This window comes from Thermobia domestica, chromosome 9 (assembly GCF_964235325.1).
Source record: "Thermobia domestica chromosome 9, izTheDome1.hap1.1, whole genome shotgun sequence".
NCBI classification, from domain to species: Eukaryota; Metazoa; Arthropoda; class Insecta; order Zygentoma; family Lepismatidae; genus Thermobia; species Thermobia domestica.
In genome coordinates, this window is record NC_137462.1 from 267023393 (window position 1) to 267042660 (window position 19268).

At 36.2% G+C, this 19268-nt stretch overlaps 1 protein-coding gene across 1 annotated transcript in view; it reads right to left on the reverse strand.

The window, feature by feature from the left end:
* The window catches only part of LOC145660677 (heterogeneous nuclear ribonucleoprotein L-like), a 214095-nt gene that overhangs the window by 114780 nt on the left and 80047 nt on the right, over nucleotides 1-19268 (reverse strand). The window contains exon 5 of the mRNA XM_081726013.1: nucleotides 3145-3217. Within this exon, the coding sequence (XP_081582139.1) occupies nucleotides 3145-3217 (73 nt within the window). The remainder of the gene's footprint in view (nucleotides 1-3144; nucleotides 3218-19268) is intronic.

Below are 19268 nucleotides of genomic sequence, written 5' to 3' on the forward strand. Positions count from 1 at the left end.
CCTTCGTTACTTGCACTATAGTTGCACGACGGTTCTGAGAGACAATGTATTATAATGCTTGGCGGAACCTGTCACCGAGAGTTTTCTTCCGATCAAGTTTATCTTCGCTGATGTCATTTTACCGTCAGTTTTGCAGTCATTATCTTGGACACTGTACTTCCTGACCCTCTTTCGTCAAGCTCTCACCACATAAGCGATAGCTCTCCTTGGAAATCAGAGAGGTCACCCAACTTACACTATCACCATCCCAATCCACTCCACACAGCCGTTCTACTCCACTGGCGCTCCTCATATAGTACGGAGTTGGCTCTAGCACCACTAAGAGCGCGACGTTGCTGTCACCGCCTGACTATTACTGGCCCAGACATCGTACGTGTTTCCAACTTCTGGTGTATAAACCAAATTATTATGCTTCCACTTACGAAGCTGAAAATATTTCTGTATTGTACTGATTTGGAGTTTCACACACCTTTTCAGCACCAAGGCTGTACGAGACGGATCTAATTTAACATGAATCCCAACTACACAAGTTCCCATTAGAGACAAAAGTAAGATTTTCAGCTACGAAGGCATGTACGCTAACCACATATCCAAGCTAGAGTATTAAGGGACCCGCAGACACATGCATGAAGGAACCTTCCAACATGCACGAAAAATGACAAAAGCACAGGCAAGTTGATCGTGTATGGCCTCGTTCATGCATGCTGAAAGTTTGCAAAATCTTCTGTAAACATGCATTCTGGATTTGCCGTTCTTCATGCATGTTTATCGTGTATGTGCTCGTTCATGCAAGTTGGTTATTTTATATTTAGGTCCGCCAATCAGGACAGCGGAAGAAATCACGTTGACTCCTCCGATTCACTCTTCTAGTAAGTTGGACAGCAAGTTGTACGTGTATGGGCAAAAAATTCTTCCAACATGCATGATGAAACAAATTTTTCACGCATGTTGGTTATGCAAGTGTGTGCGTCTATGGCTCCCGTTATACCGACTCTAAACATTTTTTTAATGGATAACAGAATGAATATAATCTGAAATGACAGAAGCAAATTGGATCCCATTTTGTCACTGAATAAATACTTTTGACTTGGAAGTGTATAGAATATGGAAAACTAATCAGGATGTTACGACTGGTAGGGAGGAAAAGTACGATGTTAGATGCAATTAAAAGACTAAGAGAGACTTCTCCGTTAGCCTAACGGCTAGAGGATGCGCCTGTGAAGCATGGGATCTCAGGTTTGATTCCTGGCGAGAGTATTGAATTCATTATGGTGGTTCAAATTCCATCTTAAACTGGTTCCACACTACCTCCAACAAATCAAAATACGAACAGGAACTGGTTAAGGGTACAGTAGAAGGAAAAAAGGGAAGGAACGAAGCTTAATTCGTAACTATTAAAATTGGTACTTGAAGACGAGGAAAATTACTGAGGACCATACTGCATGGAGGCATCTCACAGTCAGTTGGCGCCAAGGACCTGCGAGTGATGATAGAATATCTATATTGATTACTTCTGCGCTTTTTGGTCTTAAAGCCGTTAATGATATTCATCCACGCCAACCATCACATGATATTAGATGTCTCACTGATTTTTATATGGAAGAACTTTTATTCCCGCCAGTGTGAATCTAAATTGTAAAGACAAAAAATCACGACAAAGTCGATCTAACTAGACTAAGAGCAGTATATCTACAGATCTCTTCGTGTTATACGTTCGAATTACTAAGGCCGAAAGAGTTCCATTTTGTTGCCGTGATAACTGCCACGTTCACTACGCTCTTAGCATAGTTCATCCTGTAATACTCCAAAATAAAAGTTTTTTTTTTTAAATAAATAAATAAACTCTTCCCTTTAAGAATATAACTGCAAGTAGAAATTTAAAGAAAAGTTTGGGGATCGAAAGAATAACTTCTCTCTCTTTGTTAAACTACCAATTTCCTTTTCTATAACAAAAATATCTACAACTAATTAAATATTTTTACAAGATTTGTAACAATCTAGATTCGGTAAGTTTTCAAACCGTACTACTGCTCCTTGGTAGGTATTACAAGGGAAAATGGAAAAGTAAGTTACCTCTAGCGGGTATGGACAGATGTGTCTACGGAATATACTGCGAAAATAAAGAACAAGGCTTATTTTAATTTTCCACGTAAGAATCGAGGACGTTGATGCATTATTCACACCGCTTTACAAAGTTTAAAATGCGTTTCTTGCATACTGTACAATTCCTTCACGGCTGTCTCCACTTTGTCATTGGTTCCAAAATGCCTTCTGCTGAGAGCCTTCTTCAATGCCGGAAAGAGATGGAAGTCACTGGGCGCTACATCAGGACTGTACGACGAATGGGCAAGGTGCTCCCAACAAAGAATTGCAAGATGTTTTTGCTTGCTGCCATCACGTGGTCTCGCATTGTCATCGAAAAAGACACCGCCAGATGTTAGAAGGTCGAATCGTTTTCGGCACACTTTAGTCTTTATTTGTCAGACAATACAGCTAAGCATTCATTATTCCAACCTTCATATTTGCGGGCAGAGAATGCTGCTAATAGGAACTTCCTACTAGCACACCGATGGTGTCATCTGCTGGATCTTTGTCGTGCATCACCAAACAAATGGCTGGTTGGTTCTCACATAAACTGATGTCTTGTCTGCCCGACTGATTGAAGAGTTTTCGAGAAAAACGCAAGGGAAACTTATTTTCCGGCTTCTCCTCGTAGATTCATTCATGTTCATTAACTTTTACTTCACAGAATTTCAGAATCCTTTACACCCTTTGAGGTAGTCCGCTCCGCCACTATTGAATGATTTGGAACTGTATATTTCAATCAAGCTGTGTACAAGACTAGAACATAGCGCCTCAGTTCTATGACTAGTAGCCTTGACGGTAATCAGTTAATTTTTCCAGGTTTAATTTTAAGGGAAGCGATACTAGACAGATTCCACGACTTTTATTATTATTATTATTATTATTATTATTATTATTTGATTAGGCCTATAAGCCCATCAATTTATTATTACAATCACGAAAACACTAAGGAACCTTAAAATTATTCTTTTGAGGTTCGCTCTTTCCCATTCACGTGTTTCGTATATTATACGTCAGAAGATTATTTAAAAAAAAAAAAAAAACATTCTGCGTACTTACCACTGTGATAGGATAGACTGGATTTATGATAGTGTACAGCAGTATGTGATTTGGCTTAACGTCATCTGTCGACCTGAAATGAAAGTAACACACCGATTACTTTAACTGTGTATTACCACTTAGTAGAGTTCATAGGAAAAAATGCACACTACGCAACGAAAATGGAAGTTCAGATAATTAACTGGTCACGTAGCCGGCAACACAGAAAACAAACGACAAGTTCAACATTCTATTATCTACAGTTAACAGCTAACTGAGAAAAACAGCTAATAGGAATTTTCATTTACAATAATATGGCTCAACGTGTCCTCCTAACACTTTTCTTTTGGGGAGGAGGCAGGAACAGGGACAAAATTTCTCTTGTCAGAGCAGTAACTATGAGTGTGAAATTTCGTGCGCGGGACTTATCCAAATACGTTAAGCAATCTGCGTATACAAGGTAATTATATACTAATCTGCATCCAATTCACTCATTTAGCACATTATCCAACAATTGTACATGGCCATTTAAAATTTTATATGTAGCTCAAGAAAACATTTACCTCTTGCCATTCTGAAAGGCAACTGCATTTGACCAATTTACGTATGATTTTAACACATTTCTTGGCCTATTAAAAAAATCCAAGTTAACCGGTAGAAAATTGCATTTAGCATACCCATTGCGACTACGTTACCTTGAAAATGTTCTGCATAGATACATACATAGTGCCTGCCCTCACTGCTCATGTTTCTTGAGTATGAGAACAAAAACTTTATTAGTTTTCTTTCCGAAGTCTCATTCGCAAAAACCTTATAGCTGGCCAAATGACTCGTGTGAATTGTATGAATTGTAAGTGTATATCTATATATATATATATATATATATATATATATATACAGTTTTATACTAAGAACTAGCTGGGGGCTCCGCCTCCAGACCCCCACGTTTGCTCGGCCTACTGCCTCGTGCCTCTTAAACCCACAATTCTACAAAATTTCAAGTTTCTTCTATTTCATCTATCTAAAAGATAACATTTTGTATCCTAAGAAATCGCTCATTTAAATAACATGGGAATTTTTCATCTCTCCTTTAAACCCATTAAAAATTAAAAATATTCCCTTTTGGAAATTTTCCTGTCGGTTAGTCCCAGAAGGCTACAGTCATGCCAAATTTCATCGTTTTGATCCTGCCAAAAGTGCCTAAACATTTTGCGGTGTACAAGATGTTCCATATAAATAACAATGGGGAAGATTTCAGTTCCCTATAAAATCACTCTAAAGTTGGAAATTTTTATTTTTAGTGATTTACTTGGGTAACTCAAGAAAACGTACAAGCATACCGAATGTCAAGTTTTTATTCCCATTCCAAGTACCTAAAATATGAGATTATAGATATAAAAAAAAAAAAACGCTCATATAAATAACATGGGGAATTTCTTCATCCCCCTAAAAATTGAATATATTCACATTTGGTAATTTTTTTGTAGGTTAGTCCCGAAAAATTATAATCATGCTAAATTTCACCTTTTCACGTCAACCGGAAGTACTCGTTATTTTGTCAGTGAATTCGTTCATTAGTTTTATATATTATTGATAATTTACGCATGTTCAGACGTTCTTTAGTATTTTTAATTTTTTTTTTTTTTAATTTAAACGTTCTACAATCTGCTGGAACGCTTATAAAAATGACCTCTATCCGGGACAAAATCAAGGGCCACGAACAGCAAAGGCAAACAGCACATATTCGGTTAGTGGCAAGCTCTATTGGTTGTCGCATTGAACAGCCCAATAAGGTTTCATTCTATAACTGTAAAACGTTAATAACAAAATCTATCTCCAGAACCTACTATCTCCTAGGAAATAAAAGACAAGACATTTTTAATATGCAAGTTTATTTGTAAAGAGAGACAATAACTGGCCGTAAACATAATGAAGTTCCGGCAACTATTATACTGCTCCCACCACAAGCTCCCGCTTTCCAGAACCCAATAAAACTTCTAAAGCAAAATTTACTCCTTGTTCTTAATTAAATGCTCTATTGATTACCCCAGTTGTGAAGCGGATGCTGCAGTTCTCCACAATGTTCAAAGCCTTTCACACAGCATTTACACCAAAGTCAAGAGACAAAGCCTGTCGACTTCCTGAAGATGGAAGTGACAAGAGAACTGGCATCACACGAGGAAAACTAGACTATGATTCTGGAATGAAGGGATTCTACATTATTTTACCATGAGGATATAAATTCAGCATCTAGTTATCAATAAAAGGCTGCGGCTTTCCGGCAACGAGGAGAAATTTAGAATATATTCCAGCAATAATTAAAACATCATGATATATACATTTTTTTTCAGAGGAAATTCAATCCTACTTCCCTATCGACTCCTCCAATCTAGCTCCTATATCCAATTTTCCCCATACAGCTTTTTAACCCACAGGGGGACAGAAAAATAAAATGAAATGAAAATTTTCAGTTTTCCGTCCCACGTTAACGTCGGCGAGGCTAAAGAAAGGGTGACGATGAGAAATAAATGAAATGGTGGAATGAAGAATGTGAGAGGAAATAGGAGAACTCCGAGAAACCCCACGCACACGATCGTTTGTCCACGTAAGTCCACTTGGCGCGAACTGGGATCGAACCAGGGATCCAACGCATCAGAGGTGAATGCTCTACCACAGAGCCACAATAGTTCCTTCTGGAGAACTTTTAAAGCACAACTGAAAAATTAAACCTCTAATTGCTGTAAATACAAATACAATTTTGCGTTAATTGTTAAGTTTCTGTAATTCGGGCTTATTTCCGGCTCATTTGATTCACACGAGCACGGGCCTAAATGCTGAAACATATTTCGGACTCAGGTCGGGTGTCATATTATAAATTCACGGGCCGGGCAGGGCCCGGGCTAAAAATTCCGGCCTGTGCAGACCTCTACCGGTAAGATGGTGTAACATTCATACGTCATGAAAACATGGGCAGAACTCGTAAATTTTTGTTTTCTGCAGTTTAAGAGTTACGTTATGTTCTATTCACTTCCTTTAATTCTAAAATTCATCAGTATCATACAGAATTGCAACAGTCAAGTTACGAACACAATCAATTCCAACATATATATTAGCAGTGCTAAATTATTATATATATACATTCTACATTTATACATGAACATAAAAACTTACTTCAATTGTAAGAATGAGTTGCTTCTTTTCTTTAATTACGTGTAGGTTATTTAAAATATACATTCCGTACATATCTTCACACTATTTTAAATGTTCTCATTATGCTACTTACTAATCACGTCCACCGACTTCATAAAGGGGTAATCAACGCCTTGTCAAGAGGGGATTGATTTCTCGTAAAGTCGGATTAATTTGTCAATGGACTGTGCCATCAGAAATACACATTTCTTTACCAGAGAAGAGAAACTTTCGTTCTTTTCGGCTGTCACAGAAAATATTAGCAGTAAATATTACCGAAACACCTTTAAGATAGTAGTACTTCATTGAGGTACAATCTACTTTTTCTCAATTTTTAAACATCTCTGCAATCCACGGCATTCTTGATATGGATGCGATGGTAATGAGACAAGGTTCTTTTCTTCAGAGCTTATGCATTTCAGGACTAGTGCACGTAGGTATTTTATTTATTTCTTTATTATAATAATAATAATTATTATTATTATTTTACTTCAGAACCAGTGCATGGGAGGTTAAATACAGTTTAGGAACTGAAATTATACTGCTGAGTCCCCGACAGAATGAATCGCCATTATGATAACTCTATGGAAGGCAAAGTATTAACTGTGGAGAGTTTAATTGTTCCCGTGAAACAAACTACTCCAACAAAACTAGCCAAGACTGATCCAGCGGGAAATGTCAGTGGTATATCGTTCTAATCGATCTGCAACGAATATCTGCCATTCGTGAGCATTATTGCATTATTGGGCCGCGGTGGCTCAGTGGTAGAGCGTTCACCTCTGGTGAATGGGATTCCAGCTTGCACCAAGTGAACTTTGTGCTGGACAAACACCGTGTGCGTGATTTTCTTCGGGGTTCTTCAGTTTCCTCCCACTTTCTTCATTCCACCATTCATTCGTTTCTCATCATCACCGTCTCTTTAAGCCTAGCCGGCATAACCATGGGACGTAAAACTAAAATAGATCGTAAGCATTATTGAATTCAAGCGTATCTCAGAACATTGTACCATTCACAGTGAAATGGTAGAAGAACTTACGACACTCGTCAAATAACATGTTTCATGTTATATACCATGTTTCATTCAAACTGGTGTGGTAATTTAGAAAGAATGGCGAGACATACGAGTAGATGACAAGGCAGATTCATTAACGATCTCAATTAAATGATACTCTATTATTGCTGAATCGAAAACTTATTGTTTTTCCACCTACGAGTAAAAATGTAACATGGCAGAAGGAGAAAACATTTAAATAGAAAATCAATTCTTTATTTCACTTTCAGGAAGGCTCTTCAAAAGCTGATCTATAACAACACGCATTCGAGTACTTAATATCGATCCTTCTGATGGAGAGGGGGGAAGAATAGATATCTAAGCGACTACAACTTCCGCGTCACTGCCAACCCTCCCTCTTCACACACTTCCATGACATCAGCCATCGCGACGTTCCTGAGCCTCAAATCTCAAGTAATGCCTTCTCAAAGAGCGTCACAAATAGAAGGCTCAGAAAATGCATACTCAATATCTGAGACTCAGGTTACCAAGAAGAACTTTTAGTTTTGAAAAAGCCTCATACAGTAAGGATATTTATTTCACTTACATTGACAGAGTTTAGGGAAAGATGGCTGAATCTCGCTCAACTGTTGTTGACTACAGAAGACTTTTTTAGGATTTAAAGTATAAGCACACGCAACTATCATCCACAACAAGCGATCTCATTTCAGAAATAGTGATACGCTGTTCTAAATATTAGTGATATGACGTGACTGATCAATGGAACTTTCTTCTGCAGTGTTTAAAATTACAGCGCACGAGAAGGATACATGCATTTGTAGAATCATTACAACTTTTTACAACAGAAGTTTACAGTAGTGTTCAAAGGCACGGGAAATCCTCAACGTCCTATATTCATTCAACTATTCAAACACACGAACGAAGTTTTTCTTTCCGTTCAAATAACCTACTTATACACCAATATTCCATCGATCTGAATACTTTTTTACCTTTCCTGACCTGACTGCTGACGAACAAATGTTGACTCTGCAAAGCCCTTAGCCGTCCTGACCTTTACCAAGGAATCAAATCTTTTCAGTTTTATTTCTTACGATCATGTCCTGTAGGCTGTGATGGATATAATTATGAAAGGATGTAGGAGGAAACAGGAGAACCCATGAGAAAAAACACGGACACGATGTTGTTCACCACAAACTTCCATGGTCTGAGATAGAATGAGAGATCCTCGCACCAGAGGTGAGCACTCTACCGCTGAACCACCGTGGTCACACCCCTTCACTAAGAATTTTTTATTTATTTATTAGTATAACTTTCCACGATTATAGTGCAAGGCTAAGATGATGATCATAATGAACGGAAGAATAGAATTGAGAAAGTGAGAAGATAAGGAATAGCAGAGAAAGAAAGAGAGAAATATAAGAGAAAACGCACGTGTACACAATCTGTCCACCACAAAACCTACTTTGCGAGGGCTGGAACTGAACCAGAGTTTCAATATTTGCCCTAAATCACCCGTCTTGTGTGCACAAATTCACGTTTAGCAAACCAAAATTACAAATTTAAAAAAAAAATGGAATTTTATAATAATGAATATGAAAAAGCAAAGGAATGTCCTTTCTAGAAATACACCAGACCATTGTCCTGTTCTCCTAGTAAACTCTGTAAGATTTATCAATCAAAAACACGAGTATCAACGACATCACTGAATCCATTTCACCACGGGAGTATCTTAAAAAAAATAGCTGTATTAGGTAAAATCTAAACATTAGTAGCAAGGGGCAAGGCTAAATATAATTTAAGTATTACAAAGGAGCCCAAAATCTTTGCATCCAACTCAATTTGTATTCGTATTATTTTGATCATCTGCAATGTTTACGCAATAACAGAGTGAACTTCTCCAGAAGTCAAGTGGTTCAACGACATGCTGGCACACTCCCAAAAGAGCACACACATTTATTTTGGCAACTTCATGTTACGCCATTCAATTCCACTTAACCTATGAGGGAATGGAATGGTTTAACGTGGTCTTAATTCTCAACATTCTCCACTAAAATAAAAGTATACATTTCTACAGCTGTAACTCTCAAGTGCTTCAACGACTAATGAGCTAGAGGGTTATGATTCGAATTACCAGAAATGAATACTACTATCTTATACGTTGTAATAGTCTCTAGTGCGTTTTAGTAATTCATATACAGCATGTTAAAGGTGTGCGCAGTTTTGTACGTTCTTATATTTCTATTATTAGTACTAGTTCTGTTGGATATTAGAAATAAGATTGTTGGGTATAAAGTGTTCATGAATTTGGGAACTGTCTTATGAGTTGGTATATGTAGTAGCCTATGCTAATATTAGTTAATTAAAATGTAATTAGAATTACAGATAGATTGATTGTGTTAAGATTACATGGAACAGTAAGAAGTTGATTACGAAGATTTAATTATGATCTGGAGTTATGTATGAATATACATGAATGAATAAGGGGGAAGCACAGAATGAGAATAAAGCAATCACTTACGATATGTTGCTTAGCGATTAGAAAGATTCAGCGGTCACCCCACTTAACTCTTAATTGTGTAAACAAGGTTCTCTCGTTTAGTAAACTGTGATTAAGTATTTTTAGAAAATACTGCATTATTTGATTGCATTATTTGATTCTAGCTAACAAGTTCTAATATTCAATATTTGCACATCGAACTGATTAATACTAGATTGGTTATGACAAGCGTATTTTTTTTTATAAGAGCAAGTGTAATAAAAACAAGTCCATATGAAGGGTAAGGGGAAAAAACAAGGAATGTCCATGTGTGTGCTTTGTCCTATCTGTTGGTGACTCTTGATGCTATTTGACTGTATATGCCATGCATACGTAAATGTAGAAATGTCTATGTAAAAAGGAGCAAAAGATTTGACTAATCCTATTCTTTTAGTATGCAGTTTCAATATTAAAACGCAATTTTCTCCAAAATCCAGTTTTGTGACATTCCTTCTTTTTCCCCCCTTACACTTCATATATGTATTATATGAGGTTCGGTCCTGGGATATTTTCATTATTTCACTTTGACGGTGCAACTTAGGGAGGGGGAGATATATGAAAATGATCGATATTAGTGTCAATTCCATAGTTTTCGGGGTCGCTGAGACGAACATGACACTTCCGATGCCGTTGAAATCCAAATTCAACCCTGCAACTTGGGAAAGGCAGAGATGTATAAAAGTGATCGAAAATGACCGATATTAGTGTTGAATCCATTGTTTTCGTGGTCTCTGAGACGAACGATGACACTTCCAATGCTGTTTAAATCCAAATTCGTCCGCCCTTAATGTCCAAAATAAAATATTCTCCTTGTGCGAAGAACGGGCAATCTGTTTATATATAAATCGAGAACGCAAATACGATTGGCCGAAAAAGAACACAGCATAGTTTGTTTTTTAAATATATATTAAACGCATGTGTCTATATAAGAATGATGTATTTAATTTATTTTCGCTTTAAACAGAAAACTGTTAAGACGATGAAAACGACGAAATTAACACCTATCGCTTGGAAAACGCCTCAAAACAGTCTACTTCCACTTAAGTTTGCGATGTCAATCTGTACTGGAATCCTTCATACCATGAGTAACAATGAGAGAGGAAATCCCTAACGGGTATATTTAGAACATACTATTCAGGCATTCTCCTGCTAAGTCGGAACTGTGAATCGCGGCGTTTACATCCGATTGCGAAGTAAGAAAGTAAGTTCTCCAGTAGCCAAGTTGGCGAAAATTATAGTGATTGGTATGGCAACTTGGACATTAGTTCCATTCGTAGAGTAACTTGGCTGAGATACTGCGAGGTGGAAGGCAACAGGAAACAACCACTATTTTGCTCAGTTTGGAGTATTGTATTGTATGGTCAGAAACATTGACATTACGCAAAAATGTTGAAAAACGACTGGAAGCTTTCGAAATGTGGGTGTGAAGAAGAATTAGCTGGGTTGAGCGGAAAACGAATGAGGAGGAGGTTAGAAATGGCAGGGAGAAAAGAACAATTTTAGATCATTATTACTGAGAAGAGAAGGACAAACTGTTTCGGACATTGGCTGCGAAGGAAGTGTATCATGGAGGACGTGCTAGAAGATATGATGGCAGAAAAAAGAGAGAGGCGGTGAAGGAGACCAATTAATGGACGATGTTAAAACAGAAAAATCGTACATGAAGACGAAGAGGTTAGCGGAAGACCGTAGAGCATGGAAGCTTGTAAGCTAAGTTAAGTGACCTGCCAATAATGCCAGAAACCTATGATGATGATGGCTGGAATATTAGGACGTAAAAAGAAAAATCTTAATTTTGGAAAGTCCTAAAAATGTCTCAAATGCTGACAATCAACGACGAGATAACCAAAAATCAATTCCATTAACAAAGTAATCAGCAATTCTATGATAAGTGACCTCACTCCTTACAAAATTGTGATGAAAATATGGTTGGTGATCTCCTCTCTCTTATGTTCTAATGTACGCTCATGTCCAAAATTATTGTCGCATGTCTATAAATATGTTGTAGTAGGAATATAATTTGATAACGAATTCGCCCGGCATTTCTTGTAATGTTAGTATGTGTATAAACGGCAAAGACAAGTATGTGACAAATTTCATGTCAAAATAGCAGTAAATAAGAATAATAAAACGAAAATAAAACTTTCTTGCCCATTTAGCAAATTTTTGTTTTGCTCACTCTAATTTTCAATTCTTTTCATATGAAATTTACCACAAATATACATTTCCGATTATACACATAGTACCAGTATTAAAAGTACCCTGCAAAATCATTATCAAATTATATTCTTACAAGAAGACAGTTATAGATATGCGAGAATCATTTTGGACATGAGTGTACATTATTTCATTGTCAAGTTTGAATATGCATTCACATATTACACGCGAAACAACTGCTTTAAGCAAGATTTTATTCCTTTTTGTTGTTTTTTAAATACGCAAAATTACGCTGTAATTAAGCTAATGGTAACTACATATCGTCATCTACGTATGCTGTGAGAAAGCTAGAAACTGACATTACGCGCGCACACACACACACAACACTTGGACTTCAGTATCTCAGCTTTAACATCATATATTTCTACAAATTGACGTTAAAACCACGTTTGAGCTCAATACAGCTAATGCGTCTAACCTTGAATCGTTCACTGTTCTTGTGGCCTTGAAAAATGAAGACTGTTTAGAATAAACTGGATTTTATTGTTATTGTCTTTAAATTAGCAAGGAAGAGAATAAAATTAACAATAGCTCTTTAGCCTTAAAGATCTTATATTTTTAATTTTAATGACTTAACTTTTAAAACTGTGGCAGAAAATGAAGAATCGGGCACTCAACTCATGGCTCATTACGTTTGTTATGCACTACGTTACCAATACGTGGGTCGTTCAATATATGTTTCCCTCAGTTGTGAAATAATTATTTTTTACGATACATTTGTGAACTATACATATATATGTGTAGGTGGGCTCTTCCTCATCTCTCCATATAATCCTCATTGAGATTCAGGCATTTGTCTCACCGTTTGCACCAATTTGTCCAGCCCTTGGCAAAAAAGACTTGCTATTTAGAACTGTTCTCACATTCTGCTTCACTTCATCACCAGTTGACAGGAGACCAGGTTACTTATGTCGAACCTGAACTCTTCTTCAGGGAAACGCAATTCGACATAAGCGACCTGATCTCTTGACGATAACAATGAAGTTAGCGCCAATCGCACTATCCAGAAAAGCATAGCAAAGTGTGACTGCCAGTTTTTACAATTTGATTATATAATTTAATATTTAGTGTAAAGGGACTTCCTGGCCTTGCTGTCGTCTTCATTAGTGTTCATTTGTGTTTACTGCCGGTATCTAAGACCATCACTCGGTTAGAAGAGCAAGAGTCACAGTTTGCTACATTAATGAAGCTTTTAGAGTGTCGTACAACAAACCACACATGGGCAGGTTGGACTTTATTTTTTTAAAAAAAATAAAAAAGCAGCTTCATTAATAATAATAATAATAATAATAATAATAATAATAATAATAATAATAATAATAATAATAATAATAATAATAATAATAATAATAATAATAATAATAATAAACTATCTGAAATTCTTATGGAATGTGAATGCTAATAGGTATACCATACCAAGTTTGAGAAACTTTCATTCAGCAAGTGAAACAGCGTCTCTAAAGTTTTGTCCATCTGCAACTTGTAATGCTCGAAGATTATTTTTCATTTACAGGACATAAATTCAGGCAAATTTTCTTCAATGAAATACTGAAGAGTGCATTGTAACTTGATGAATTATGAACTTAATGTGTACTGAAATGAAGTGTATTGTGTACAACGTACAGTATTTAAAATGCTGAAATAAATATGCATTTCGTTTTTTATTTGGTTCGAACTTCAACAGAACTTCAGAGATGCTGTTTCACTTGCTGAATGAAGGTGGTTTCTCAAAAACTTGATATGGTATACCTTTTAGCATTCACATTCCATAAGGATTTCACATCAAGGTTTATCGTTTAATACATACTTAGGCAAGTTTTAGTGCATATCGATTCGCACTTTAATAACAATAAGTCATCCCGAAATTAATGCCTCTATTGCAATTAATATTTTTATCGAACTGAAATGAAATTTCATACACATATAATGTGTTATTAATGAGCACAATTTTTAATTGCAGATATCTAACCAAGAGTTCTGATCGTGTTCTGTAAAAAGAGTTCTAAGCTACGGAAATTCATGGCAGGCAGCATATGGAACAGGCTTTTGTTCCAGGATTTTGTCCGGAACAAGGTATAGAGGATCAAAATGTAAGCGGACTGCATCAGGACACGATAGCTACAGGATATTTCCTGCACAAAAATAATAATACCTTAGTTTAGGCGGAGCAGCAGTTATCGAACTCTAAAGCCCTCGAAAGTACATTTAGAAGACTAGTGGTCAAACACGGTGTGGGGGGATTTCTCGTGGTTCTGCCGTCTCCCTCCCCCCGCTTCCTTCTTCATTTTCTCAATGTCATTTCATTCATTATCATTTCAGTTTTCCTTAATCTTGGAGCATAATAGCGAGACATTATAGTAAAATACACTCATAAGAAGTAATGCAACTGATATTAGCAATGTCAGAAGATGTATGAAGGGAATTCAAAGAGAAATTTCAGTGGTGCGTAAACATCGAAGTGGAAGGTCTGCAACCGCAATGACAGATAAAAAACGGAAAAGATTGCGTTCGCTTATTATAATGAATGCTCGTGTAATCACGCAGGAATTGTATAAGATGACTGGGGGCATAATGTTACGGAAAGTATTAGTTCATGCGTTCTAAGACACTTTAAAAACAATGCTGAACAGCGTTCTTCTGCACCAAACTAACACGTGTCCTCATATGTCAAAGGAAATGCCAAAGGGCACTGCAAAAATGGATTGGTCAGTAATGCTCCAACTCCCTAAGAATCCTAATTTAGCTCAACCTCCATTCCATTTTTTACTCTTTTCGTGGACAGCATTTCCAGGACGTGGAAACATTGTCAGAGTATTTCAGCACTGAACGGTGGTAGAATTATATCAAAAGCAAAGTACTAATATGTAGTTACCTATTTTCATACAAACTATCCCAATTTACCAAACTTTCCTGTTACTAATCTTTTTCGAAATTACTTTCTGGATAACGACAACAAAAAATAATTTGCCATCACTAGCAGGTCACTTGCCGGAAATCGAAAAGGGTGGCCCTGAGCTAAACATTTCGTCTCTGCGTAGAGTACGTCACCGTAATGGAATCATACTTCGTATTTAGGGTTCCAAACAGCTTTGACTGCTACGTAAAGAAAGCGCATGCCTCAACAGATTTCACATACAGGATGACCCAAAACCTTCCTACCAGGATTAAATGTTAATATCTCAGCTACTACTAAGTGTAATGGTATGAAATTTGTGTAATATATATATGTTCGTGGCAACTCATTTTGTTGGATTGAAAAATGACCACCTACAGCAATGAGCAGCGAATATTTATGACAGAATAGTGCATTTAAAAAGATGAAAGTTCGGAGCGAATACGACGAGCATTTCAAGTGAAGTTCCAATTTAAAACTGTCCTAGACAGACGCACAACAACAAATCTAGTCCACAAATTCAGAACCACATGTTGTTCTGGATCCTGTATGGATGAAAGTCTTCCACATAAGACCAGAAGAGTACTGCCGAAGTCCATGAGGCAAGCATCTCAGGTGTCATAGATCGCACCCAGCAATGTGCAACACATTTTGAGGGTAATTTCGTTTCCCTATAAGTACAGACCAGACACTTAACCTGGGATAGCGACTGCAATTTGCGCAGACAATGCTCATTAAGTTTCAGAAGGAGGTACTGTGTGTCATCCAGTTCTCGTATGAGGTACATTTTTGATTGGATATTTTAGTGCACCGGCAGAGCTGGCGTATATGGAAATAAGAAAATCACTTTGTTGAAATTACTTTCAGGTCTTCATTCGAAATGTGAATGTGTGGTGTGGCCACTCTAGAATTGGGACAGTGGAACCAGTGCTTTAGAATGAAAATGTCATCCCAGCGGAACAGCCAGGTGCTTGAGAATGAATTAATTCCTGTCATTCAAAGACTACGCGAACCCGAGCTAACTAATCATTTTATGCAAGATGGTACACACACCCACTGCATAACTGCTATTTTCGGATTTTTGCATGAAGACTTCGGACAAAATGTCCTTCATGTAACTCGATTATCCAAAACAGTATGGTTAAGGTATTGACAGACATCAGTATCCATTTGACCGTTAAACTCAAAATCAACTCAATTTATTCTTTTTTATGAAGTTACATGAAGGACAGCACCTACTTCAGGACCCTGAACGAGCTGTAAACTTGTATCTGAAATTTTGGAAACCCCTCCCCAGCGACGTTTTCACGAAAGTGGTGTTCAGTTTTACAATTCGACTGCGTAAAATCATTTGAGGTAAATGGTAAACATCGACAATGTAACGTTGAAAATGGCATGTTCTGTTTAATTCTGTCGTCAGTTACGTTACATATGCCCTGATTCTAAATGTTTATGCAATACACACGATTATCTGGAATAACTCAACATAGTACTGCACTTCAAATATATATTATCCTTCAACTTATATCTTGTTCACCACCTTAAAATATTGTACATTCAGATTACACAAGATGGTTCCTCGTTACATCTAGTTAACATAGCAACGACATTAAAATAGATAAACAAATCGTCACAACAACAACAACAACCAAAATCTCAATATAATACAAAATATTTAAATTATTTCTTTATGTAACTTCTTGATAGCTTGTGCTTTTAAATAGCTCCTTTTGCTCGTAAATAAAAATGATACTTAAAAGTACATGAGAAATATACTTTATCGTTGTATAATGGATCCCGAATTATAGGACTTCTTTACATTGATCAGAATTAAAGAAAGAATCCTGGACCGTTAGATATTTCGTATATAAGTTACCTTAGCTTTTGAATAACCCTCGTATAAATAAAAATTACAATTCATAAAATAACATATGATTTTCATTTTATCTCATCATTTTTTTTATTTATTCTATAATCAATTTTATTTTAAGTCTATAAAATTACCGATGGTAAGAAGATATTCAAAATGTGGTACGTTTGTTGATTATTTTTAGGTCCTATATAGATTCTTTAATTCGATGCCATTTATACTCGTTAACACCAAAGTTGATGTAAGTTAGGATATAATATAACATGTATCATTTATTCGAGCATAGTTAGCATAAATTTAATAGATAATATTTGTATCGATGCATAGATGTAATTGCATAAAATTCAGAAGTACGAATTACAATGAAATCAGAACAATATTTGAATATATTTTGTCGGACGCCATAACTTTAGCTCAAGTTACATTACCAAAAGATTCGATTAGGTTACATTGAATAGCACAATCTTGATTACAGTCCTGTGTGTTGTTTACTTCACTAATTCTTTGGTTTCTATTTCGAAAATTTCTGCCACCTAGATAATTATTACGAAATCTAGGAGTTCGTGAGAAATTAGCTCGATTATTTACATTATTTCTAGAAACTGTACTATTATTTGTTTCTTCTTAAGTTAGGTTCTGTCGTATTGTCATTACGAGTAAAATCTAACATTACGTCTTGTACTATGATTACAATCCTCTCTAACGTATATTTCGAACAGGAATATAATTAGCTTGAGTTCTATTATTATTACTTTCCAATCTAATCTGACTTTCATAATTTCGAACAATCATTATTAAATGATTGAAATTTAAACATTACGATGAGATCAATACTTGCTGAAGCTTAAACGGTAGTAATATTCTTCCTGATGCGATAATACGTGACTCCTACTGGTAAGAATTGATTTGTTTCAAGTCGTCACACGCTGCGATTACAAAATCGGTACGGCTTTTATCGACCTTTGGATCAAAACGTCGATTCCTTATCTGGATATCCCTGTCTGCTAACAGTCATTCTCGAAATTAGCTAACAATGCATTTTTAAAATTTTTACGCAAACTACCTCTAATTGCTTTATACCATACAGAACAGGGTGGTGGTAACAAAATATACGGTAATATCTTAAGGAAACTGGCCTTACCTATGCCAATAAATTCGCATTCTTCCTAAAATTTCTCTAGAAACGCACTTGCTGGGATGTCTTCTGATCTGCCACTCAATTTAGTTAATGACCTTATTTCACTGAATTTCACCCGATTCTTATTAATACTAAAATGCCTTAGATGTCGTTTTACGTGCGTGTAATTCCTGTAAGGTGACCTTTCTTTATTCTCGGTATCTGAGATGGTGTCCTCCCTGTCAGAACAGCTTTCGGATGAATTGTTGTCTTCTTCGCAGTGTCTTAGGTCAGGTCTCCTATATTTATCACGCACAACATTGAGGGCAGGATCAGGATTACAGTTAACCGCACTGATCCTCTCTTTAATAGTATGGATTTCTTCCTGCAGTCTTCGAATTTGATTAGCATGTTCGTTGACTTGGGTTTTCAACTACGTCAACAGTACTTTTCACCAATGCAAAGCTATGAACAATCTGTTCCATCCTATTGTCAATTACTTCCAATTTGGTATTTATCTGTTCCAATCTGGTGTACAATTTTGGAATCCTTTTTGCTGAGCCACTTGTTCCAATCTGGTGTCCAATTTGGTATCAACGTTTTGTGTCACTCGTTCAAACTTAGTATCTATCTGTTGTGACACGGAATTCATTTGTTGTCCTAGCTGTTGTAAAAATTTAATTACATCTGTTGGAAGTTTCACTTCCAGGAACATCAACTTTTTCAATTCCGGTATTCACATTCATTATGGGTCTTCTGTAAATTTTTCTTTTATTACGAAGCAATAAATAATCCGTGATGCTGAGAAATAGTTTACTAATACTTCTAACTAATCTCCGAAGTCCACGGTTCCGGCACCATATAATATGTAACGTTGATTCTGTCGTCAGTTACGTTACATATGCCCTGATTCTAAATGTTTATGCAATAAACAAGATATCTGGAATAACTCAACACAGTAATTCAAATATATATTATGTTATTATCCTTCAACTTATATCTTGTTTGCCACCTTAAAATACTGTACATTCCGATTACACAAGACGGTTCCTCGTTACAACGACATTAAAACAGGTAAACAAATCGTCATAGCAACAACAACAAGCAAAATCTCAATATAATACAAAATATTTAAATTATTTTTTTATGTAACTTCTTGATAGCTTGTGCTTTTTAAATAGCTCCTTTTGCCCGTAAGTAAAAATGATACTTAAAAGTACATGAAAAATATACATTGTCGTTGTAGTAAGAGGCCCATCAGAAGCAAATAATTAACGGAAATCACAATTGAGATACATCATACTTGAATCA